The sequence below is a fragment of the Tasmannia lanceolata genome, unplaced genomic scaffold (genome assembly GCF_043159265.1).
Source record: "Tasmannia lanceolata isolate RefF3 unplaced genomic scaffold, GAP_Taslan_0.1 ptg000003l, whole genome shotgun sequence".
NCBI lineage: Eukaryota > Viridiplantae > Streptophyta > Magnoliopsida > Canellales > Winteraceae > Tasmannia > Tasmannia lanceolata.
In genome coordinates, this window is record NW_027518680.1 from 40,446,893 (window position 1) to 40,473,332 (window position 26,440).

The window sequence follows — 26,440 nt, forward strand, 5'->3', positions numbered from 1 at the left end:
GTTTCCGTTTCACATTCCGACTTCTTCGTGGGAGTTGTACAAGGAACAAACTGCTTCCTCTCTCTCTCTCTCATTAGTTTTTTTTTTTCATTTTGTATTAGCAAAATAGAAAGAATAAAACATCGAGAAACGGGAGTCCATTATCTCATGAATAAAAATTGCATATTTTCTTTCAATTGAAGATCTTCATTATGCTTGTCTACTGTTTTTTCAGTAAGTTTTGTAGATGAACACTAGGTATTGAATCAACGATGGCTGATCTTTCTGAAAACTTCTCTCTTTTTTTGTTCCAATTCTGGCATTTATTTAAAATTGTGATAAATTCCATTAATTTTTACCGTTGCTATTTCCACTAATCAATTTACTTCCGTTCCATCTAATCAAGCTGCAACCTTATTGAATGAGGTGCTTGTTTATGTCTATTCTTCATGGGGCTTCTTTCAATTATTTCTCAGGAGCTACGTGAAATCAATAGGAAAAATGCTGCCCTTCAAATGCAGCACTTTGTTGGAGAAGAAAAGAATGACTTGCTGGACTATTTGCGATCATTGCAACCGGAAAAGGTCTTCATTTTCTTGAACAATTGTCAGCTCATTTTACAACTTAAATCTTTGGGCTAATATATATATATATATATATATATATATATATATATATATATATATATATATTTTGGAGTTTCATGTTTACTCTTTTACCTTCAAAAATTTCATAATCATGCTGTTGAATAGATCCATATTTTAGGCATTTATTACAAGTACGTGTATCAAGAAGCAGCTTATTACCTGTTTATATTGTTGATTAATGAGCAGTTCAGATTGGGGAATCAGGTCCTTTGGTTCACGACTGTTGTGTTACTTTATGCAGATTCGCAGGCCATAAGAAAGTTGACACACATGCTCGGCAAGTGTCCCTGTAATCAAACATTGAGTAAAAGATCTCCTCAGCGTCAATGACGGGTGATAAAAACCACTCAATATAGTGCAATCCATAAGGGCCAACTCTTCCTTAATTCGGATATGCAGCTCATTAAGGCAATGGGATAGTTGTTTTTCTTTGAGCTCGTTAAGATCAGCCCAAGATAACGGATTGAAGTCATTTATATAATTCCTACTTTGTCACATTTTGTCAAAATTGTGGCAAGACTAATGAAGGTCACAAATACAATTACTGGGTAGGAATTCCTTCAATAGCCATTTTCACCCACAATCTGATTTTCTCCTTCTGATAGCTCAATCAATTATTTTTCATACCACCAAGTTTTTTCACAGTTCAATAACTTGGCAGCAACAAGCTTAACTTTGTTATCACCAGGATCTCCTTGTGTTCAAACACCTTTTCAACTTTGGAGAGACGATTGAGAGAACTTGTAAGCCCAAGGGTTCCCATGGGTCAATCATTCACCTTACCTTCGTGTTTTGGTGCTAGCAAACTAAATTGATCAGCTTTTATCAAGGATCAAAGGAACCAAGAGCTTGTACCTACATTGAAGGCATCAACATATAGGTCCCACAAGTTCCTAAGTAAGTGTCAAGAAGAAGCTTGAAGTTGAACAAGTCAATGGTGACTCCTCATGCACCTCTCAACATGCAGTGAAGATTGGAGGAAGCCACAAGAGCCATGACAAAATTCAAGATGTTCACTCAAGTCGAAGAAGTCCAAGAAAGTGCAAAGGAGCCAAGACATTCCAAGAAGACTCAAGGTTCTTATTTTTAGAATGTATTTGGAGTCCTTTTGATTTTATGTTTAAATGCACTTTCGATAGGTTTTCAAAATGGTTTTTGAAATATAAGGTGACAACCCAAGAGGGGGGGAGGGGGTGAATTGGCTAAAAAATTTGGGGCTTAATTAATTGAATTACTAAAACCAATTTACAAGTTAAGCCTTAACAAGTTTAACCCTTGATTAATTAATAAAGATATTAAGAGCAAGGGTTTAAATGTTATTTTAAACATGCATTCACTAACCCTATTTCAATTAAAACATAGACATAAGTTGGGTTAGAGATTACCAATCACCACAATGTGCAAATAAGAAGGAGAAGAAGAAAGCATCCACAAGGCACAAGTTTTATAGTGGTTCGGTCACAACTTGACCTACTCCACTCTTCCAAGTTTTCCTCCTTGGGATTCTTCACTAACCAATAAGATTATTCAAAGGGCGAATCTTAAAGCCTTACACCAACTCCTTCTTCCAAAGGATCACACCATTTTCTGCACGAAGCCTTTCCGATGACACCTTCCTCGTACAATTGATTTACCTTTCTTTCCGGGCCAAATCGGAGACCCTCAACTATAGAATGAAGAAATAAAATAAAAGAACTCTTAATGCCTCTTTATAGGCTGATTACAACTTTCAAAGCTCACAGACTCTCCAAGGAATATATACAAATGTAAAAGCTATGGAGATCCTCTTGATAGAATGTAAAAATACAAGTTCAAAGAGGTTTAACCTTTCATATAAAAGTTTAGGTTCAAGAAGATGGGATTTGATCTTGCAAAAAGGTTATGTAGAAAGGTTTAGATAGTGTATATAGCTCCCACAAGAAAATATGACCATTTGGGGGTAAAACTGTAATTTACAGGGTTGAAAAAATCAATCTACGAAAGCCCCAACGGATCTATTTTCCAGTTGCGGCGGTCGACCGAGGCACAGTGGTCGCCCGCCCTTATCGGGTCTTCTTTTAAAATTCAAAATTCATACCGGCGCTGTCGACCGGCCTAATGGCGGTCGCCCGGCGAGGGCTTATTGTTTGAATTAAATTTTCGCTCAAAACACTACCGCGGTCGACCCGGACCCATGGAGGTCGACCGCCCACACCATACTGGATTGTTTCTGTCTTAAAACAAAAACGCATCTGCGGTTGCCTGGCTTACCTCGGTCGACCGGCCCGATAGAATTCGAGATAGCCTGGATTTTCAGGTTCCATCCCGCGGTCGCCCGGCCTATAGCTCGGTCGACCGGCCCTGAGTGAAATTCCATTTTAACTTCAAAATCCAGGGGCTTTTAGGCTATGGTCTTTGGGCTTTAGTCCAAGGTTTGCAAACACATTTTTGGGTGTGTTGATGGTTTTCAAAGATGTAAAATGTTAAGTATAAAAATCATTTTGAAAACCTTTGAAAGTGCATTTTATATAAAATCAAGAGGACTCCAAATACATTCTAAAAATAAGAACCTTGAGTCTTCTTGGAATGTTTTGGCTCCTTTGCACTTTCTTGGACTTCTTCGGCATGGGTGAACATCTTGACCTTGTCTTGGCTCTTGTGACATTCTCCAATCTTCACTGCATGTTGTGAGGTGCATGAGGTGTCACCAATGACTTGTTCAGCTCCAAGCTTCTTCTTGACACTTGCTTAGGAACTTGTTGGATCTTCATGATGAGCTTCTTTACTTGAGCATCTTAATATGAGGATGACTCAAATGTAGGTGTAAGCTCTTGGTTCCTTTGATTCTTGATCCACAAGTCATGCGTTGTGAAGAGTGTGTGATGGCGATTATGACATGAAATTTCTGTATACAACACAACATCTCAAAGCAACACATTAGTCTGACAATGCTAATCAATTTGTGTTTGCTAGCATCAAAACAAGAAGGTAAGGTGAATGATTGAACCCATGTGCACCCTTGGGCTTACAATTTTCATACTTAACATTTTACATTTTTGAAAACTATCAGCACACCCAAAAACGTGTTTGAAAACCTAGGAGTAAAGCTCAAAGACCAAAGCCCAAACCCCGTCGATTTTAAAGTTAAAAATGGAATTTCACTCAGGGCCGGTCGACCGGGCTATGGCGGGCGACCGCGGGATGAAACCGGAAATTCCAGGGCATCTCGAAATTTAGCAGGCCGGTCGACCGGGGTAAGCCGGGCGACCGCGGATATGTTTCTGTTTGAAACAGAAACAATCCAGGTTGGTCTTGGAGGTTGACTGCGATAGTGTTTTGAGCGAAAATTTAATTCAAACAGGAAGTCCTCGTCGGACAACCGCCATATGGCCGGTCGACCGCGTCAGTATGAATTTTGAATTTCAAAAGAAGAGCCTGATAAGGGCGGGCGACCGCTGTGCCTCAGTCGACCGCCGCGGCTTGGAAATAGATCCGTTGGGGCTTTCGCAGGTTGAGTTTTTCAACCCTGTAATATCTAATCCCTAGCCTTCATTATGGATTAGATATATGAGCATAAAGTAATATCTAATCCCTAGCCTTCATTATACTTATTGATTGATTAAGGGTTAGAACTTGTCAAGGCTTAATTGGAAACTTGACTTTAATAATCCACTTAATTAAGCCCCAAATTTTTTAATTAGCCAATTCACCCCCTCTTGGGTTGTCACCTTGTATTTCATTTGGTATCAGAGCGAAGGCTCATAAAGAGATTTTTATTTAATCAAAATCTACAAGAGATAAAGATCCGTGACAATCCAAATGGATTTTGAGATAGGGCAATCCGCTATAATTCCTCCATTCTTTGATGGATCAAATTATAGAGCTTGGAAAGTAAAGATGCTTGCCTATCTCAAATCCTTAGATTTTGACATCTAAGATGTCATTGAAAGGGGATTTTCTATTCAAAGGAAATGCACTAAAAATGATACAAAATTATTTTCATTAAATTCAAAAGCTATTATTATAATATGTTGTGGACTGTCCTAATGCTTTTGAGAAAATACCATCATGTACAAATGCAAAAGATATTTGGACCAATCTTGAAAATTTTTATGAGAAAGATGATGGTGTTTCTTCAAATGATAAATATTTTGTTTTTGAACAGAAAGAGACTTTACAAAAATCTTTTGCAAAGGAAAATTCTTTCAAACATTCAATTTCCGATTTAGAAAAACAAATTGAAAATTTGAAATCGGAAGTTAATGAATGTTTGACAAGAAATGAAAAATTAAGTCATTTGAGCAAAATTTTGATAAAAAAAATGATGACTTAATTAAACAGTGCACTATCCTTGGAAAACAAAAGGAAAACCTTGATATCACAAACAAAGATTTAAATGAAAAATATAAACTTGTTTGTGAGAATGAAGAAAAATTAAAAGCTAATTTATCTCAACAAACAAATTGCTTTGAAAATCAATTGAATGAGATTAAATTAGTTAATAAAGAACTCTCTTTGAAGAACCAAAGCATACAAGAAGAAAATGACAACATGTTTGTCATCATATGTATTCTTGTGGTTCTAGTTGCTCTTCATCTACCCACACTTATTAATATTGTGGTAGATTAGGGCATCACAAATCTAGGTGTAGGCTTAGATTTGTGAAATCAAGCAAGTTTGTGTGGATAAGAAAAGATACACTCCCACACACAAACTTGGTTGGAACCAAATGAAATTGGGTTCCAAAATCTCCCACTTAACTCATTGTTTGAAATTATTGATATATGGGGTGTGCTTTAATTGCTATATCATATGAATTCTCTCTAGATACTGTTTCAATATGACCTTTATTGTATTTAGATCACTTGTGCTTTAATTATGTATCATGTCATAATTAAACATAGATACATATCATCAGTCATGTTGTTAGTAGAATGTATTCTTGCTTATTGAGCTTAATGATCACATCATATTTAACCTATAGTCTATATAGAAAACAAGAAATTATCTCTTTAGACTATATGTTGTACTTTATTGAAAATTATTTTGAAAAATCCATCTAAGTGCAAGAACACACACATATGTACTTAGCATCCACAACTAGATGAACCAATATGTCAAAAATTGCTAGGCATTGATCAAACATATATATTTTGATATCTAGCAAAATTCATCAAATATACATCCACAAAGAACTTCATTGAAAACATAAGTCCAACATCCATTTGAGCTTAAATGATGAGAAAATAGAAATGAATTTTTGGGAGTCCTCACATAGTCTGGGGATCATGCTTACAAGTCCACTTGAATCCCATAGATGCGAGAAAAATAGGAGAAAATAAACTTGTCTACAAAATCCCTTGAAAAATATGAATATCCAAAACAGGGGTGTGGCGGTCGACCGAGCCTCGGAGGGCGACCGCGGAAGGCAACCTGGACATAAGTAAAAAGAAATAGGTGTGTCGCGGCGGGCGACCGACCCTCAGCGGGCGACTGCGGATGGTCGCGTTGTGAAAAATAAAATTGGACAGTAGTATCGCGGCGGGCGACCTCCATAACCTGGTCGACCGCGACGATCGAAAACTGATTTTAAAAGGCGTCCGCGGATCACTTTTTCACTTCCGCCATTTCTTTTTTCTCCTAGGGTTCTCTTCCCTCTTTGCTCCCAAGCCATTTTCGATTGAAGAACTTCAAGATTAAAGGATTCTAGTGAGTTTTCTTCCATTTCCTTTTCTCATTCTCTCTCTCTACATCTTCCATTTTGTATTCCTCTTATTTTTCCTCTCCATTGTTCTTCTTCATTTCTCTCGCAATATCTCTCTCTAATCCTCTGATTTCTCTCTTTATTCATCTTCCTCATCTACTCTCCCTTTCCCTCATTTTCATTGTGTTTTTCTTGTCCTTCTCAAAACCCTAGCCTCTAAAATGTCGACATCAAGGAAAACCATCGTACAAAAGGGGAAAAAGGCGCGAACCGAACCGGAAGAAGAGGTGTTCCCCGACGAACATTTCTTCAATAAGAAAGCCATGGATCGCTACAATGAATTCTCAAACAGAGTAATCATCTCAGGAAGAAAGGTGATCTTCAAGGACTTTGAAAAGTTTGATCTCACCTCACTCTTCGCATTTCAAGGTTGGGTTTTGTTTCTTAAATATGGTGCTATAATTTACCCTGACCTGATTAGATATTTCTGTGCAAACCTTGACATTTCTCATAAGGGTGTTGTGATGAATGCATACCTTCAGGGAGAGTTTGGGCTAAACTTAGCTGATTTTTGTAGATGGATTGGAGTTCGCAATGATGGTAGGAGGATCTTCTTTTGGGGTAAGAATGAAATCGAAAATCACTTCGTCATGACAGATGTTTATGATACCTTAGGAACCGTCCCTCCTCCTGAAGATAAATTGAATATCAATGCTCACTCAATGAATGCTACTCCGAGATTGATTCACAAGATTGTAGCCTGCAACATCACTTCTAGAGCCGGAAATTTTGATGCAGTAAAGCCTTTTGAGGCTCTTGTGATCCACTGTATCATAAAGAAAATTAAATTGAATCTGGGATATATCATTATGGGATACATGGATGAGACTGTCAAGAGAGGACAGGGAGGTCTACCTTTTGGAATGCTTATCACCAGGCTCTTAAGAAATAGAAAAATTGATCTATCTAAAGAGCCTTCCAAGAACCCTGATCCCGTGGTCAATCAAACCACCATTACACTCATGAGAATTCCTATCCCGGGTGGAGCTGGTCCTAGTGGGGTTACAACTGATGAGGTTGATGAGGCCATGAGAGAAGCAGAAGAGGTGGCTCAAATGCAAGGCAATGTCAGAGCACATGAGTAGAGACAGGCTTAGCAGCGTCAGCCTCCTTCTACTGGCTCATATGAGGATCTTGCCAGGGACATTGCCTCATTGAGGACTGGGTTAGGCACTTTCACCTCTAGACTTAACACCCTCACGACTGGGTCCGATACCCTCTCTACAGCCTTCACGACTGCAGAGAGTCAGAGGGCCTCTGATCATTAGAAACTTATGGAGCTTATGGCAAGCCAGCATAGGGAGATGATGCAAGCTTATCAGAGGAGTCAGTCCACCAGATACTACACCTCCCGGTCTCCATTTCGTGAGCATCAGCCTCCTCCTTCTCAGAATTGACAGATGACCAGCACCTTCTTAGCAGCAGTTGCAGTTGATTACTTCTTTTAGCTGCTTGATCATCTTTTTGATTTCCTCCTCGCCCAGAATGGGCTTTTTGATATTTTTGTTTTGTTGTGATGGATGTTGCTCAGTAAGGGTTTTGTGCTTGATGTTCATGCCCGGTATTGGCCTACTTTTTGTGGATGGATATGCCTTGTATGGCATGATTATATATATATATATATATATATATATATATATATATATATATATAGGACATCTGCCCAGTAAGGGGCTTTTTATGCTTTTATTTTGGTTCATAACTCAAAGATTTTAGGACAGTATCTATTGTTGTGGTGTTGAGTACATGCTTTTCACACCCATTCATGTATCTCTGATGATACTTTGACATGATGAGAAGAGGGTGTGTCTCTTCCATCTATTTGCTCATGTATATGGAATTCTATGTCTCCCATATATACATATATATATACATGATCTTTTGGTTGCCATGGATGTGTATTCCCTTGATTGTTTAGTATTTTGGTATCCATGTGTTTATTAGACTGTATTTGTTTTAACTTTATAATCCTATGTCTAATAATCATCCGTTCTAATTCAAAGTGTACCTCTCATCTGAATGGAGCAAAAATCGAAATGAGTAAGGTGATTAAAATCAAGGGCTTATGTGCTAGAGACAATTACATTTAGATTAATCGCACATAGTCAGGGGGAGCTTTCACTTGCAAATCTATCATCATCTAGGGCCAAACAACACAAACTCAAAAATCATTTTATAGTACTGAGCATGTTCATCCTCAGGGAGAGACTTGTCTGCCCTATGACAAGAAATCTCCAACAAAATGCAACTTGCGAACTTAAATGGTTGAGTCATAAATCTGAGCATATCTTTGCTCAGGTAGATACTTATCTGCCTTAAAAGTTGCAAATAAAGCCCAAGTGTTCAAATCATTCACCTTATTGCCTCATTATGTCTGTCATGCCCTATAACATAGGTTTCATCTACGGCCAATGACAAATTCATAGGGGGAGAGCTCAATGGTTATATACTTATGATTATATAGACCAATATGATATGCTCATAAGGTTTATTACCCCTATTAATGTGCTTAACTTGCGAATCATTTGATCAAAAATAATTTTTTTTGTTTTGACTTGTCATGCATTTCACTTTTGTTTTCTCTTTGATAAGTATTCTTAGAGCTTGAATGGTATACCATATACAAGGCACATAGCTTAGACACGCTATTATTCATCTTGACATCCCACTTACACTTTCACTTGTAGATCTCTTCCTTTTTGCTGTTGCCAAAAGGGGGAGAATTTTGGGAATTGATTAGGTAGTTGGATTGTATATGCATCATATGTCTTACAGTAATTAACTATATTTGTGCATATAGTGAGGGGGAGCTATGCTCTATTATGCATATCATATTATGCTTATTCATCTATTTGATTGATATCTCATTCCTAATCAATATGTTTGCCATCATAAAAAAGGGGGAGAATATAAGCCCAAGGGTTCCCATGGGTCAATCATTCACCTTACCTTCATGTTTTGATGCTAGCAAACTAAATTGATCGGCTTTTATGGACTGATGTGTTGCTTTGAGGTGTTGTGTCATATACAGGAATTTCATGTCATAATCGCCATTACACAACTCAACACAACACATGGCTTGTGAATCAAGGATCAAAGGAACCAAGAGCTTGTACCTACATTGAAGGCATCAACATATAGATCCCACAAGTTCCTAAGTGTCAAGAAGAAGCTTGAAGTTGAACAAGTCAATGGTGACTCCTCATGCACCTCTCAACATATAATGAAGATTGGAGGAAACCACAAGAGCCATGACAAAGTTCAAGATGTTCACTCAAGTCGAAGAAGTCCAAGAAAGTGCAAAGGAGCCAAGACATTCCAAGAAGACTCAAGGTTCTTATTTTTAGAATGTATTTTGAGTCATCTTGATTTTATGTTTAAATGCACTTTCAAAAGGTTTTCAAAATGATTTTCATACTTAACATTTTACATCTTTGAAAACCATCAACACACCCAAAAACGAGTTTGAAAACCTAGGACTAAAGCCCAAAGACCAAAGCCCAAACCCATGGATTTTAAAGTTAAAAATGTAATTTCACTCGAGGCCGGTCGACCGGGCTATGCTGGCTGACCGCGGGATAGAATCTGGAATTCCAGCGCATCTCGAAATTTAGCGAGCCAGTCGACAGGAGTAAGCCGGGCGACCGCGGATATTTTTCTGTTTGAAACTGAAACAATCCAGGTTGGTCTTGGAGGTCAACCGCGATGGGTCCGGTCGACTGCGATAGTGTTTTGAGCTAAAATTTAATTCAAACAGGAAGTCCTCGCCGGGCGACCGCCATATGGCCGGTCGACCGCGCCGGTATGAATTTTGAATTTCAAAAGAAGAGCCCGATAAGGGCGACCGCTGTGCCTCGGTCGACCGCCGCGGCTTGGAAATAGATCCGTTGGGGCTTTCGCAGGTTGATTTTTTCAACCTTGTAATTTGCAGTTCTACCCCCAAACAGTCATATTTCCTTGTGGGCTATATATACACTATCAAAACCTTTCTAAACAACCTTTTGCAAGATGAAATCCCATCTTCTTGAACCTAAACTTATATATGAAAGGTTAAACCTCTTTGAACTTGTATCTTTACATTCTATCAAGAGGATCTCCATAGGCTTCACATTTGTATTTATTCCTTAGAGAGTTTATGAGCTATTCAAAGTTGTAATCAGCCTATCAAGAGGCATTGAGAGTTCTTTCATTTTATTTCTTCATTCTATATTTGAGGGTCTCCGATTTGGCCCGGAAAGAAAGGTAAATCAATTGTAAGAGGAAGGTGTCCTCGGAAAGGCTTCGTGCAAAAGGGTGTGATCCCTTGGAAGTTGAAGGAGTTGGTGTACGGCTTTAAGATTCGCCCGTTGAAGAATGTTATTGGTTAGTGAAGAATCCCGAGGAAAACTTGGAAGAGTGGAGTAGGTCAAGTCGTGACCGAACCACTATAAATCTTGTGCCTTGTGGATGCGTTCTTTTCTCCTTCTCTTTGAACTTGGGTGTTTGGTAATCTCTACCCTTTACTTGTATTGATGTTTAATTGAACAAGGGTTAGAGTATATGAGCATAAAGTAATATCTAATCCCTGGCCTTCATTATACTTATTGATTGATTAAGGGTTAGAACTTGTCAAGGCTTAATTGGAAAATTGATTTTAATAATCCACTTAATTAAGCCCCAAATTTTTTAATTAGCCAATTCACCCCCCCTCTTGGGTTGTCACCTTGTATTTCAGAACTGCATTTAGTCTCCTCTGGCTTTCAGGTATTTCTACCTGTTGGGGATAAAACTGGGCCCCAACACGCCAGAACACGTGGCTTGGGACCCAAAGCTCATCCCGCCAGAGGACCACCACGCAGCTCAACCAGATCTTCCCACCTCGCGGCGAGATTGGTAGGCATGTTACGCCAAACTCACATGGCGCAAGCTATGTGCTGTCCTGGCATCCAATAGGCACCCATCGACCGACATCACACCATTGGCAATCATAGCACTGTCCTGCGACGTCCCTTTGCCAATCACATCATCGTCATGAGATGCCTGAACTCCCCTGCCTCACTGATATTCTCCCCAATAACAACGGTTCCTGGCAACATGCTACTGTCACCTTTCCCTAATTATGGAACCTTTGCTTATAAAAGGTAAGCCTCCATTCTGGTCTCGAGGTAACATGCTAGTTCTACTCCCCAATCAAAGCTTCTCCTTATTTGTGTTTTGCTCCATCTATTGCCTTGGGACTGACTTGAGTGTCGAGGGGTTCTCCCGGAGTTCCAAAACTCCAAGTGTCCTTAACCTGTGTCTGTTGGGTGCAGGTCACGCTCTAGGACTCCCTCCTTTTTTCTATCGTTCGCTGACTGGACTAGGAGAAGGAGGGACCGGCTCGTACACCCAACTGGATTTGAGCCTCAAGACTACCCAAGCAATAAATTATAATATGAGAGGAGTTGGAATAAGGTACAAGAGAAGAGAAGTTATATGATTCATTGGGAATATGATTCATGGCACCATGTTAAATACTCTTTGGTATCTTCAGATGGGGCGTATGATTGGCCCGATCGTTGGTGATGTCTGCTAATTGTTCATTCTAAAGCAGTGACAACAGTCTACTATTGTGTGATTGTTCGTGTCACTTGGGAAGTTTGCCCAAGATATGATGACCCCTAGTATGATAGGGAGGAACATTCCCTTGTGCAATGGATAAAAAGTTGCTGCATAGTCAGGACTCAGGACAAGGTGGACCGGGCATCAGTTTACACTGAGGTGGGGCCTTTCCAGGATGACCATAAGCTGCGTTCTGCGAAGTCTTGGTCGATAGAACATTTCTGATCTGGATGCTGAAAATGTGGCCCACTTGTTGAAACACAGATTCATCCAGATCCTATTCCACATCCTCTAGTGGAAGATCCAGAGAAAGAAAGGAAAATTTCCCTATTCTCAGCTTAAGAAGGTTCAGTTGTGGATTGCTTTGCCCGAGTCTTGGTAGTAGAAAGAAAGGTCGGCATACTGAAGGAGTGAGACACCAAGGTCAGAGAATGGTAGAAATTCGATCAAGTATTGATGTGCTAAGCATCAGATAGTCATGAAGTGAAAATTGACTAGGCAACCTAAGAGGGGGGTGAATTAGGTTTCATAAAAATTTTGTTGGTTTGAAAACTTGTTTTAAAGAAGATTTCTAACAATTAATCTAGAACTATTTACCTTCAGATTATAAGGAGTAGAGTTAAAGATATTACTAAGATAGAGAAGTAATGAGAGAAGTAGTAAGAGCCACACCACAATGAACACCGAGATTTATAGTGGTTCGGTCTTCTCAAAAGACCTACTCCACTCTTCCAAGTTTGTCGTCCATGGGTTTCTTCACTATTTCGGACACCACACCAGGGCCAGGTCTGAGGCCTCCTTACAAACGACGAGTCTTTAAACTCTTTAAGGGTCACAACCCTTCTTTACAATGGTAGAATGGAATATAAGCACTCTTGCCTCTTGTTTAGGGGTGCAACTTGTGGATCAAGAAAGCAAGGAACAAAGAGCTTGCACCTACATTGGAGTCATCACCATTTGGAGATGATCAAGTCTAGGAGCTCAACATGAAGATCCCACAAGTTCCTCAGCAAGTGTCAAGGAGCTTGGAATTGAACATGCCATGTTGACACCTCATGTACCTCAACATGCATTGAAAATTGGAGGACAAGTCACAAGAGCCAAGACAAAGTTCAAGATGTTCATTCAAGTTGAAGAAGTCCAAGGAAGTGCAAAGAGCAAAGACATTCCAAGAAGACTCAAGGTTCTTATTTTTAGAATGTATTTGGAGTCCTCTTGATTTTATGTTTAATGCACTTTCAAAAGGTTTTCAAAATGGTTTTCATACCTAAGTTTTTACATCTTTGAAAACCATACACACACCCAAAAATATATTTGAAAACCTAGGACTTAAGCCCAAGACCAAACTAAAGCCCTTGGATTTTAATGTTAAAAATGAAATTTTACTCAGGGCCGGTCAAACGGGCTATGTCGGGCGACTGCGGGTTGCTACCTGGAAGTCCAGGTCATCTTGAAAATTATCGGGCCGGTCGACTGGGGTAAGCCGGGCGACCGAGGATATGTTTTCTGGATTTCTAGAAAACATCCAGGTTGGGCTTGGTGGACGACCGCGATGGGTCCGGTCGACCGCGATAGTGTTTTGAGCCAAAAATTTATTTCAAACAGGTAGCCTTCTCCGGGCGACGGCCATAAGGCCTGTCGACCCCGCCGGTATGAAATTTGAAATTCAATTTGAGAGTCCGATAAGGGCGGGGACCGCTGTGCTTCGGTCGACCGCCGCGACATGGAAATAGATCCGTTGGGGCTTTCGCAGGTTGACTTTTTCAACCCTGTAATTTACAATTTTAACCACAAACGGTCATATTTCCTTGTGGGCTATATATACACTATCAAAACCTTTCTAAATGACCTTTTTTTTGGCAAGATTAATTCCTATCTTCTTGAACCTAAACTTTTACATGAAAGGTTAAATCCTCTTTGAACTTGGATTTTTGCATTCTATCAAGAGGTACTCCATAGGATTTACATTTTATCTTCCTTGGAGTGTTTGTGAGCTTTCAAAGTTGTAATCAGCCTATCTAAGAGGCATTGCGAGTTTTTTATTTTATTTCTTCATTTGTTTGTGAGGGTCTCCGATTCGGCCCGTTAAGAAAGGTGAATCATTGTAAGAGGGAGGTGCCCTCACAAGGCTTCGTGCGAAAAGGGTGTGATCCCTTTGAAGGAGAAGTTGGTGTACGGCTTTGAGATTCGCCCGTTGAAGAATCTTATTTGTTTAGTGGAGATCCCAAGGAGGTAAAACTTGGAAGAGTGGAGTAGGTCAAGTCGTGACCGAACCACTATAAAACTTGTGCCTTGTGGATACTTTCTCTTCTCCTTCTCTTTGCACTTTGGTGTTTGGTAATCTCTACCCTTTACTCGTGTTTATGTTTCATTGAACAAGGGTTAGAGCATATAAGCATAAAGTCATATCTAATCCGTATCCTACATTATATTTATTGATTGATAAAGGGTTAGACTTGTTAAGGCTTAATGAGTAAATTAATTTTAATAATTTATTTAATTAAGCCCCAAATTTTTAATTACCCAATTCACTCCCCCTCTTGGATTGTTATCTTGTATTTCATTTGGTATCAGAGCATAGGCTCTTAAAGAGATTTTTAAATTCAAAATCTACAAGAGATAAAGATCCTTGACAATCCAAATGGATTTTGAGTTAGGCCAATCCGCTATAATTCCTCCATTTTTTTATGGAACAAATTATAGAACTTGGAAAGTTAAAATGCTTGCCTATCTTAAATCCGTAGACATTGACATCATTGATGTCATTGAAAGAGGATTTTCTATTCTAAGAAAATGCACTAAAAATGATGCAAAATTATTTCTATTAAATTCAAAAGCTATTATTGCAATATGTTGTGGACTATGTTCTAATGCTTTTGAGAAAATTTCATCATGTACAAATGCAAAAGATATTTGGACTAATCTTGAAATTTTTATAAAAAAATAGTAGTCTCTCTTCAAATGATAAAAATATTGTTTTTAAACAAAAAGAGACTACAAAAATCTTTTGCAAAGGAAAATTCTTTCAAACATTCAATTTCCGATTTAGAAAAAAAAATTGAAAATTCGAAATCGGATGTTAATGAATGTTTAGAAAGAAACGAAAAATTAAGTCATTTGAGCAAAATCTTGATAAACAAAAATGGTAACTTAATTAAAAAGTGCATTATTCTTAGAAAAGAAAAGAAAAGCCTTGAAATCACAAAGAAGAATCTAAGTGAAAAATACGTACTTGTTTGTGAAAATGAAGAAAAATTGAATGCTAATTTATCTCAACAAATAAGTTGCCTTGAAAATCAAGTAAATGAGATGAAATTAGTAAATGAAGAACTCTCCATAAAGAACCAAAGATTGCAAGAAGAGAAAGACAAACATGTTTATCATCATGTGCATTCTTGTGGTTCTTCATGTTCCTCATCTACCAATCATTACTCGTGTACTTATTGTGGTAGATTAGGACATCACAAATCTAGGTGTAAGCTTAGATTTGTGAAATCAAACAAGTTTGTTTGGGTAAGAAATGACACTCCCACAAACAAACTTGGTAGGAATCAAAGTGATTTGGATTCCAAAATCCCCCACTCAATTCAATGTTTGAAATTATTAATATATGGGGTTGTGCTTTAATTGATATATTATATGAATTTTCTCTCTAGATACTATTTCAATGTTGCATTCAATGTATCTAGATCACATGTGCTTTAATGATATATCATTTTATAATTAAGCATAGATACATATCATTAGTTATGTTTTTAATATAATGTATCTTCGCTTATTGAGCTTCATGATCACATCATATATCACTTGTAGTCTATAAAGAAAATAAGAAATTACCTCTTTAGACTATATGTTGTGTTATATTGAAAATCTTTTAGAAAAACCCCATCTAAGTGAAAAAACACACACATATGCACTTAGCATCCACAAGTAGATGAGCTAATATGTCAAATATTGCTAGACATATATCAAACAAGTGTCACATTTTGTATCTAGCAAAATCCATAAAAAACTCATCCAAAGAACTTCACGAAAACATATGTCCAATCATCCTCTTGAGCTTAAATGTTGAAAAATAGAAATGAATTTTTAGAAGTCCTCACATAGCTTAGGGATCGAGTTTACATGTTCATTATAATCCCATAAATGCGAGAAAAATAGGAGAAAATCTATTTGTCCACAAAATCCCTTGGAAAATATCAAGAAAGTAAAAATAGGGGTGTGGCGGTCGACCGAGCCTCGGTCGACCGCGGAAGGCAACCTGGACAAAAATAAAATCGAAACAGGTTGGACGCGGAGGACGACCGCGTGAACCCGGTCGACCTCAAATGGTCGCGATGAGAAAAATAAAAATGGACAGGCGGGTTGCGGCAGGTGATCGCGATCATGGTTTTAAATTTCGACCGAAATTTCTGATTTCGGTGGATACCGACACTGAAATCACCCAAAACCGAAACAGTCATTTATTTCGGCCGAAATTTCGGAATTTCGGTCGAAATTTCGGTTTTTCCAAAATTTGACCCAAAATATTTGTTTTTTTTAATATTAATTTAATATTTCACCGAAATTTTGACCGAAATTACCGAAATTACCGAAATTTAATATTGACTAAAATATTGGTTTTTAGTTTTGTACCAGATTTCGACTGAAATTTCGGTCGAAATTTCAAAATTTCAGGGTCCAAAACCGGTACCGAAACCGAAATTTTAAACCTTGACCGCGATAACTCGGTCGACCGCGACGGTCGAAAACTGCGTTTTAAAGGGCGACCTCGAGTCACTTATAACTTCCGCCGCTCATTTCTCTCCTAGGGTTTTATCTCTTCTTTGCTCCAAAGCCATTTTCGGTTGAAGATCTTCAAGATTAAGGTGTTTTGAGTAAGATTCTTCAACTTCTCTTAAATCTCTCTTTTCACATTCTCTTTTTCTCTGTTTCATCTTTTAAAGCATCCATTGTTCATTCTCTCCATCTCTCTTACCATTTATCCCATTTATTTCGTGTTTTCCCCTCGTTGTTTCATCTTCTTTATTTATTCTCTTCATCCTTATTCAAATCCCTTTTGTTTTCTCCTTCATTTTTTTATTTGTCTCAAAACCCTAGATTCTTAGAATAGCGTCTTCAAGAAAAACTATCGCACAAAAGGGCAAGCGAGGTAGAACCGAGCCGGAAGAAGAGGTGTTCCCTACCGAACACTTCTTTGACAAGAAGGCTATGGACCGATTCACTATTTTTCAACAACGAGGAGTCATCTCCGGACGAAAAGTGATCTTCCAAGACTTTAACCAATTTGATCTTCTATCACTTTTTGAATTCCAAGGTTGGTCCTTCTGTCTCATCTATAACGCTCCAGTTTATCCTGAGATAGTTAGATATTTTAATGCCAATTTGAAAATCTCCTATGAAGGAGTAGTAATGAGTACCCATCTTCAAGGAGACAAATTTGGGTTAAATTTGAAGAACTTCTGTACTTGGCTTGATATACCTAACGCAGGGAGAAGGATTTTCTTTTGGAGAAAAGATGAAATAGAAAATCACTTTCTAAGAGAAGAAGTGTATGGGACATTAGGAGTTCCTCCTCCAAAGGATAAGCTAAACATCCAGGCTAGTAAAATGAATGATACAGCCAGGGTGATTCATAAAATTGTGGCGTACAACATCACCTCTAGAGCTGGAAATTTTGATGCTGTAAAGCCCTTCGAAGCCCTCTTGATTCATTGTATTATGAAAAAGATCCAATTAAATTTAGGCTTCATGATTTTGGGTTATATTGATGAGGCAGTCAAGAGAGGACAGAGCGGCCTACCATATGGAATACAAATTACTAAGCTCCTGAGGACTAATAAGAACAATCTAGACATGATCTTCTCAGTGAATCCTGATCTTGCACTCAATCATACCACCCTTGTTCTTATGAGAATCCCTATATCCAGTGAAGGTGGTCCAAGTGCGGTTGCGGAAGAAGACATAGATGGGGCTGTGGATGAAGCCGAATGAGTGACACTGATGCAGGAGCAGAGTAGAGCACATGAGCAGGCACAGGCTCAGCAGCGTCGGCCCCCTACGACTAGCTCATATGAGACTCTTGCCAGAGACATCGCATCATTGAAGTCTGGCCTGGACACTCTCACGACTGGGTTTGATACCCTCTCTACTGCCTTTAAGACCGCAGAGAGCCACAGAGCTTCTGATCACACGGCCATGATGGAGCTTATGGCGAGGCAGCATAGGGAGATGGTGCAAGCTTATCAGAGGAGTCAGGTCACCAGATACTACACCTTCAGGACTTCACCTCGTGAGGAGCATCAGCCTCTACCTTAATATTGATTGATAGACAGCACCTTTCTTACAGCAGACACAGACGATCACATCTTGCTGCTGATTATCATGTTTTGTTTTAACATTATCTTGCCCAGTTTGAGCTTTTGGACTATGTTATTATTCTCTCATGGATGATAGTTATGCCCGATGTGGGCTTTTATTTTGGTCTGTATATGCCCAGTATGGGCTTTATGACTGATGTGGATGTTGCCCTAGATGGGCTTGTGGATATTGTTGGTTAGATGCCCAGTGTGGGTTTTATGGTTTGTGATGCATGTTCTGTGCCCAGCAAGGGGCCTCTTATGTTTTATTTTGGTTCATGTATCAGAGATTATGTGATTTTATCCCTTGTAGTGGTGATGAGTTCTTATCCCTCACACCCATCATTTGTGTATCTCTGACATGTTGACAGGATTTGAAGGGGGTGTGTCCCTTCCATCTTCAGTTCATGTATATGGAGTTTTATGTTTCCTATATATTTATATACATGATCTTTTTGCCATGGCTGTGTATTTCCTTCTTGTTCATCATTTTGGTATCCATGTGGTTATTAGACTGAATTCGCCTCAAGGTCATCATATTTTGTCTAATATCCATCCACTCATGTTCAAATTGTGAATATCTCTTGAATGGAGCAAATGTGGAATGATTAAAGTAATTAAAATATAGGGCCTATGTGCTTAGAACTTTTACATTTAGATTTGATGCACATAGTTAGGGGGAGCTTTTACTCTCATCTGTATATAATGCAACTTGTGAAATTGAAAGGTTCAGTTATAGATCTGAGCATACCCTTGCTCAGGTAGATACTTATCTGCTTCAATAAGTTTCAAATGAAGCCCAAGTATTCAAATCATTCTACTTTGTCATGCCCTACAACATAGGTTTCACTTAGGGCCAATGACAAATTCATAGGGGGAGAGCCAAATGATTAATATCTTCATGCTTTTATAGATCATTGTGATGTGCTCACAAGGTCTATTGCCCCTATAGTTGTGGTTAGCTTGCAAATCATTTGATTAAAAAAAAAGAAGGGCTTATCATGTATTTCACTTATGTTTTCTCTTTTGATAAGCATTACTTGAGCGTGAATGGTATATCTTATACAAGGCACATAGCTTAGACAAGCTATTTTTCATCTTCACATCCCACTTGCACTTTCACTTGTAGATCCCTATCTTTTTCCTGTTGCCAAAAGGGGGAGAATTTTGGAAATTGATTAGGTTGTCCAATTGAATATGCACCATATGTTTTACAGTCATTAATTATATTTGTGCATATAGTGAGTGGGAGCTATGCTCTATTGTGTATATCATATCATGCTTATTCGTCAACATGCATTGAAAATTGGAGGACAAGTCACAAGAGCCAAGACAAAGTTCAAGATGTTCATTCAAGCTGAAGAAGTCCAAGGAAGTGCAAAGAGCAAAGACATTCCAAGAAGACTCAAGGTTCTCATTTTTAGAATGTATTTGGAGTCCTCTTGATTTTATGTTTAAATGCACTTTCAAAAGGTTTTCAAAATAATTTTCATACCTAAGTTTTTACATCTTTGAAAACCATACACACACCCAAAAATGTGTTTGAAAACCTAGGACTTAAGCCCAAGACCAAAGCCTAAAGCCCCCGGATTTTAAAGTTAAAAATAGAATTTTACTCAGGGCCAGTAGAGCGGGCTATGCCGGGCGACGGCGGGATGCTACTTGGAAGTCCAGGGCATCTCGAAAATTATCGGGCCGGTCGACCGAGGTAAGCCGGGCGATCGCGGATATGTTTTCTGGAAATCCAGAAAACATCCAGGTTGGGCTTGGCGAACGACCGCGATGGGTCCGGTCGATCGCGATAGTGTTTTGAGCCAAAAATTTATTTCAAACAGGTAGCCTTCGCAGGGTGACCGTCATAAGGCAGGTCGACTGCGCCGGTATGAAATTTGAAATTCAATATGAGAGCCCGATAAGGGCAGCGACCGCCGTGCCTCTGTCGACCGCTGCGACAAGGAAATAGATCCGTTGGGGCTTTCGTAGGTTGACTTTTTCAATCCTGTAATTTACAATTTTACCCCCAAACGGTCATATTTCCTTGTGGGCTATATATACACTATCAAAACCTTTCTAAACGACCATTTTTTGGCAAGATTAAATCCTATCTTCTTGAACCTAAACTTTTACATGAAAGGTTAAATCTTCTTTGAACTTGGATTTTTGCATTCTATCAAGAGGTACTCCATAGGCTTTACATTTTATCTTCCTTGGAGTGTTTGTGAGCTTTCAAAGTTGTAATTAGCCTATCTAAGAGGCATTGAGAGTTTTTCATTTTATTTCTTCATTTGTTTGTGAGGGTCTCCGATTCGGCCCGTTAAGAAAGGTGAATCATTGTAAGAGGGAGGTGCCCTTGCAAGGCTTCATGCGAAAATAGTGTGATCCTTTTGAAGGAGAAGTTGGTGTACGGCTTTGAGATTCGCCCGTTGAAGAATCTTATTTGGTTAGCGGAGATCCCAAGGAGGTAAAACTTGGAAGAGTGGCGTAGGTCAAGTCGTGACCGAACCACTATAAAACTTATGCCTTGTGGATACTTTCTCTTCTCCTTCTCTTTGCACTTTGGTGTTTGGTAGTCTCTACCCTTTACTCGTGTTTATGTTTCATTGAACAAGGGTTAGAGCATATAAGTATAAAGTCATATCTAATCCCTATCCTACATTATATTTATTGATTTATAAAGGGTTAACTTGTTAAGGCTTAATGAGTAAATTAATTTTAATAATCCATTTAATTAAGCCCCAAATTTCTAATTACCCAATTCACCCCCCCTCTTGGATTTTCACCTTGTATTTCATGATGTAACTTGAAAAAGAAAAACTTTTGATGGAAACTCATCAACTACAAGAAAGTACAAAACACACTTGTCATCATATTCACTCTTGTAGTTCCTCTTGTTCAGCTACCTATTCTTCTACATCTTGTGATTATTGTGTTAGATTTGGGGATTATAAGTCTAGATGTAGATTTAGATTTGTGAAAAGTGATATGTTTGTTTGGATAAGAAAAGATAGATTAAATAAAACAAACTCGCTTGGACCCAAGTTGATTTGGGTTCGAAAATCCCCTACTTGAGGTATTTCATGGCCATAGTAGATTTAGGGGTTGTGCTTCAATGTTTACGTCATTTAAAAGTTTGCTGTACTAGTTACAATGTGCTTATCTTGAGTGATTATCTTGTATCTAGTTAGTTGTGATTCATATCAAGTATCTATACTTGCAATGCTTATTAAATCATCTTTACACTTGATAAATCATCTTTACACTTGATGTCTATAGAGCTCAATGTGTATATCATTTGAAGCCATGATTGCTAGATATCTTGCCCTTAATTTTGGTTGAAAATCTCGTATCTAGCTAATTGTGCTTCATTGGTTAAACCATGTGAAAATGTATTCTTGATACAAGTGATTGGCCTTAACTTTCCGTCATGCTTCTATGTATTTGGTGCTTGAATGATCACACTATTTTGAAATTCTCAATATGCCTAAATGATGTATATCATTTGTGATTGAAAATTCATCTGCTATAATTGAAAAATCATTTGAAAGACAATGTGCTTCAATGCTTTTATCATTTGAATAGTGCTTGCTAGATACCTTGTATTTAGTGTTATTTAAAAAAAAAAATTGTATCTACTAAATGTATCTTAAATATAACATGCTTGTTTTGTGATTGATATTTATGTACCCTCATATATTGTGCTTAATTATGATTGATATGTATCCAGGGAGTTGCACTTAATAATCACAGCCTTTCTAAAACTCATAGTCTATGTGTGTCCTTTGACATAGACTATCCATGTGCTTCCTTGAAAATCTATACAAGAAAACATCCTTCTAAGTCTAGAATCTTACCTATGCACTTAGTATTTACTAATCAACCACATTGTTTGCCCATAGATTTGAATTGGTTCAAGTCAAAATCACTAGCAAACACCGGTATTTCAATTGGTATCAAAGCCTTTAACCATCTTAAAACTCTCAATAGCAAACACTCTATATATATTTATCACCCCTTCATTAGTATTAGCTGGATAGTAAAGATATTAAAACTTAATGTTAAAAGCTACTCAAATCGGTATTCATGCATTCTTTTGAAGGAACGGTACCATCACCTTAATTAAAACATCTAATTATCTGGCTATATGCCAGCATTTGTTCCTTGACCAGTCTTATGTGCTTTAACTTAGTGCGTGTCTATATATATATATATATATATATATATATATATATATATATATATATATGCAATTATTTGGGGGTAGCATGTTCTGCCTAGTTATCCCATGTTTTTATTATTCTTAGCAAACATATAATTGTCTCCCAATGGTTGTTTTTCAACTAATCACTTTACAAATCCTTGGTGATTTTGTTTTGGAAAGCCCTTTGGATTCATACGTTGTGTGAGTCTTTAACAAAGGGGAGCACTAGCATTATATCTGTCCTATCTGGGCTTATTATATGAGCTCCCTTACGTGTATATCACATCTATGATTAGTACCCTCATTTGGAGCCTCATTGCTCCATCTATGTTGTAGTCGGGATTGTCATGCATTCTTGTTCAGAGATTATCTCTCATTTCTAATATCAGACAAAATCCCCTAGCTTGAACTTCAGTTTCATATCTTTATTAGGATTTAGACTTATCTTGGATGGCCTCATATGTTTGTCATCTCTGCCAATGATAAGAATCGTATTTTAGAACTTTATTTTGAAAATACTTTAGAATTCTCTTTCATAGGATCCTATTTCAGTTGATCATCTTCTTTCCTATGAACTCACTCACTTATCATGTGGTTTTGCAGTCATTTGCACCTAATCACCATGATAGGTTTCCCTGGCTAAGCATTCACAGTCATATCTTTAGCTATCTTGCCCTGTCATGCCTTGTCTCGTATGTTTTATCCAAGGCCAATGACAAATTCCAAGGGGAGTACCTAAATGTATGACTTCTTATGTCTATATGATCATTGTAATGTGTTTATATTGACCATCACCCCTTCAGCTGTGCTTACATTGTAAATCCCATAGTTCTAAAAAAGAAAAAAAGAAAACCCTGCTTGTCATGCGTTGTTTTCACTTTGCTTTTTAAATCTCTCGTGATAAGCCTTAGGAGGAGCTTAAAATGTTATATCATTTATGTTTACATAGGTCACAGAGTTATCTATTAACTTCATACCCTTCTCCTGTGCCCAATCAACACTAAACTGAACATAAGAGTACCTTGCAAATGCCAATCTACATCTCTATGTTTTATTTATTCTCATCATGTGTATTTCAAGTTGATTATCCTATATTCATGATAAGTTTCTTAGTAAAACCTTCAATGTAATCACTTTTCAATTATTTTGTTTGTTATGCCATGTTTTTTTTATTGATCTGTGTACGCATAACAAAAACTATTGGGGAATGCTTAATTATAAAATCTTGTATGTTCATAGGCTTAATAGAGTTATGTTTAGAATATTCATACTACTAAACACCCTTTAATTGTGCTTAAATTGCATATCTTTACCTGCCTTGACAAAAAAAAAAAACAGGGTGATTGCTTAGTTTCAATGTTCTTCACTCTTATAATGCATGTTTCACCTGGAGCACTTCATATTCATGTTAAGTAGCATGGCGATGCTTAAGCGGGAACGATAATGCTTGAGGGAGGTGGATCATTGGAAGATTGGAAATGCTTGCATTGTTGTTACAATAATTTTGGATGGAGGAAAAGTTGTAGACGATGTCCGCCAACTAGAGCGAATTTGTCCCCCTCTCCAATCCCCGGAGAGGGGGGGGGGGGGGGGGGAGATCCTATGTGAATCTCGGGTTTGTCTCAGACAACAGACAAAACTGGTTCTGCTCTTCCTATCAATAATTTAATCTCAGGTGGCGGAGGAAATGCTGCTGGTGTCATTAGGACAGAACCTCCATATAGTGGGTTCCTCGTTCTAGTTCCTTTATGGATACCTCTAATAGTGGTGTGAATTGCCCTTGGCCCAATTCGGGTAAAATATCCCGTCACAACAATTCAGGGTTTCCATCTTTATCTATCTTGGGCAAGGAAGTGGAGAATCGTATGGGTTCACTAAGAGCTTCTTGTTAGGGAAAAAGTAGAACCTTAACGAATCCCTGCAGGAGCTCTGGAATTGGGCTAAAGTGTTATGGGATATTCCATCTTTACATTGCCCCTCTATTTTGGTGTCAGATGATGTCCTCTTTATGTTTGAGTCTGAATCCCAAGCCTTACAGATTCTTGCTAAGGGATCTGAGGCTCTGAACAATCATTTGCTCTTCCTCTCACCATGGAAAAAGGAATTCATTCAGGGAGGAGATTTTTTGGGTTCATTTCTTCGATATTCCTCTGCACGCCTGGGCTGTTTCAACGGTGGAGGCGCTAGGAGGTCCCTTTGGTAAGGTTGTAGAAATCAAAATGGAAGGTCATCATTAGAATTGCATGAGTTTTGTTTCGACCAAAATCGTAGCTCCCCGTTGGCATTTCTTTCGCTCCTGTGTTAAGCTCAAAGTCTCTGATCAGATCTACACCGTTGGGATTGTGCTTTCGAAGGTGATCCCTGATTTAGCTTCCCCTGGTTTGGACTCTTGTCAGCTGGGGGAACAATCTCTGGTCATCGGGGGTCCTTTGTCCGGCGAGCCGTTGAACCCCATAGGGATTTCAAATTTCAAATCTTCAAATCTTCAGGGCTGCGCTCCCAAGAAAGGCCTTTTCGATCGCCTCGAAAATCCGACGGTTTGTCCTGTGATACCTAAGCCTAGATCTATCCCTAGGCGGAAAGTAGACTGCTTGGACACGATTACCAAGTTAGCTGGTCAGCGCTCAAAAGACAGGAAAATGTTTGACTATCGAGCCTTTGCTGGTGTTTATAATGGTTCAAGGTCGGCAGCCAAGTGGCCTCATTCACATCACAGTGAAATGATGAAAACACTGGAGAGCACCTTGGCCTCGAATCCAGGATCAAAGAAGAATAGATTACTCAAGATCCTAAAATCCTTCTCCAAAACAGGAAGGATTGATTAATTTCGTATTCTGATTTGGACCTGTTAGACAAACCACTTAAGAGGTATTATTGTCAATAAGCATACACAATATAAATATATATATTTTGTGGTGCGTGTGAGAAATCTCACGCCTCTCTGTCTCTATCTCTTTCTCATTCCTGTGATAGCTAAGCCTATATCTATCCCTAAGCGGAAAGTAAACTGCTTGGACACGATTACCAAGTCAGCTGGTCAGTGCTCCAAAGACAGGAAAATGTTTGACTATCGAGCCTCTGCTGGTGTTTATAATGGTTCAAGGTCGGCAGCCAAGTGGCCTCATTCACATCACAGTGAAATGATGAAAACACTGGAGAACACCTTGGCCTCGAATCCAGGATCAAAGAAGAATAGATTACTCCAGATCCTAAAATCCTTCTCCAAAACAGGAAGGATTGATTAATTTCGTATTCTGATTTGGACCTGTTAGACAAACCACTTAAGAGGTATTATTGTCAATATGCATACACAATATAAATATATATATTTTGTGGTGCGTGTGAGAAATCTCTCACGCCTCTCTGTCTCTATCTCTTTCTCATTAACTCTCTCTCTCTCTCTCTCTCTCTCTCTCTCTCTCTCTTTGCACCATGTAGTTATCTAACATGGTATCAGAGCTTCAAGGTTGAAGATCGGACCACCCATCCTTGAAGAAACCCAAAACCTAGAACTTCTAAAACCCTAACCCTGAAGACGCGACGAGCCAAGACGAACTCAATCCCTTCTCTTTCAACTCTAACCGTAAACACAACCCTAAAACCTATTCCTAACTCACTTACACCCCCTATTCACACCCAAAACCTAACCCTAATCCACTCACGTCCCCTTCCCTCCACCCTAAACTCTAACTCTACCTTGTTTCTTCCCTTCACATCATTCAAACCTAACCCTATCTTTTCAAATCAGTCCCTAACTCTTCGTTTCTTCTCAAATCAGTCCATAAATCCTACTCTCTTCATGTTTTAAACTTGTTTCTTCTCCATATTTTATTCTCTTGTTGGTTCCAGGAAGTTTGTTGGTGATTCAACTCTCTTTCTTCTGTGTTGGGGTATTTTTTTTTGTCTCGTTATTTGTCCCGGAACATTGTCTTTG

At 38.5% G+C, this 26,440-nt stretch overlaps 1 protein-coding gene across 2 annotated transcripts in view; it reads left to right on the forward strand.

Moving 5' to 3' along the window:
* LOC143854572 (MAR-binding filament-like protein) overlaps positions 1-26,440 on the forward strand; it is an 82,145-nt gene that overhangs the window by 23,048 nt on the left and 32,657 nt on the right. The window contains exons 4-5 of one of the 2 annotated variants that reach the window (XM_077364606.1): positions 456-563; positions 23,110-23,247. In XM_077364606.1, the coding sequence (XP_077220721.1) occupies positions 456-563; positions 23,110-23,247 (246 nt within the window). The remainder of the gene's footprint in view (positions 1-455; positions 564-23,109; positions 23,248-26,440) is intronic. The other variant, XM_077364613.1, reaches the window with a different exon arrangement.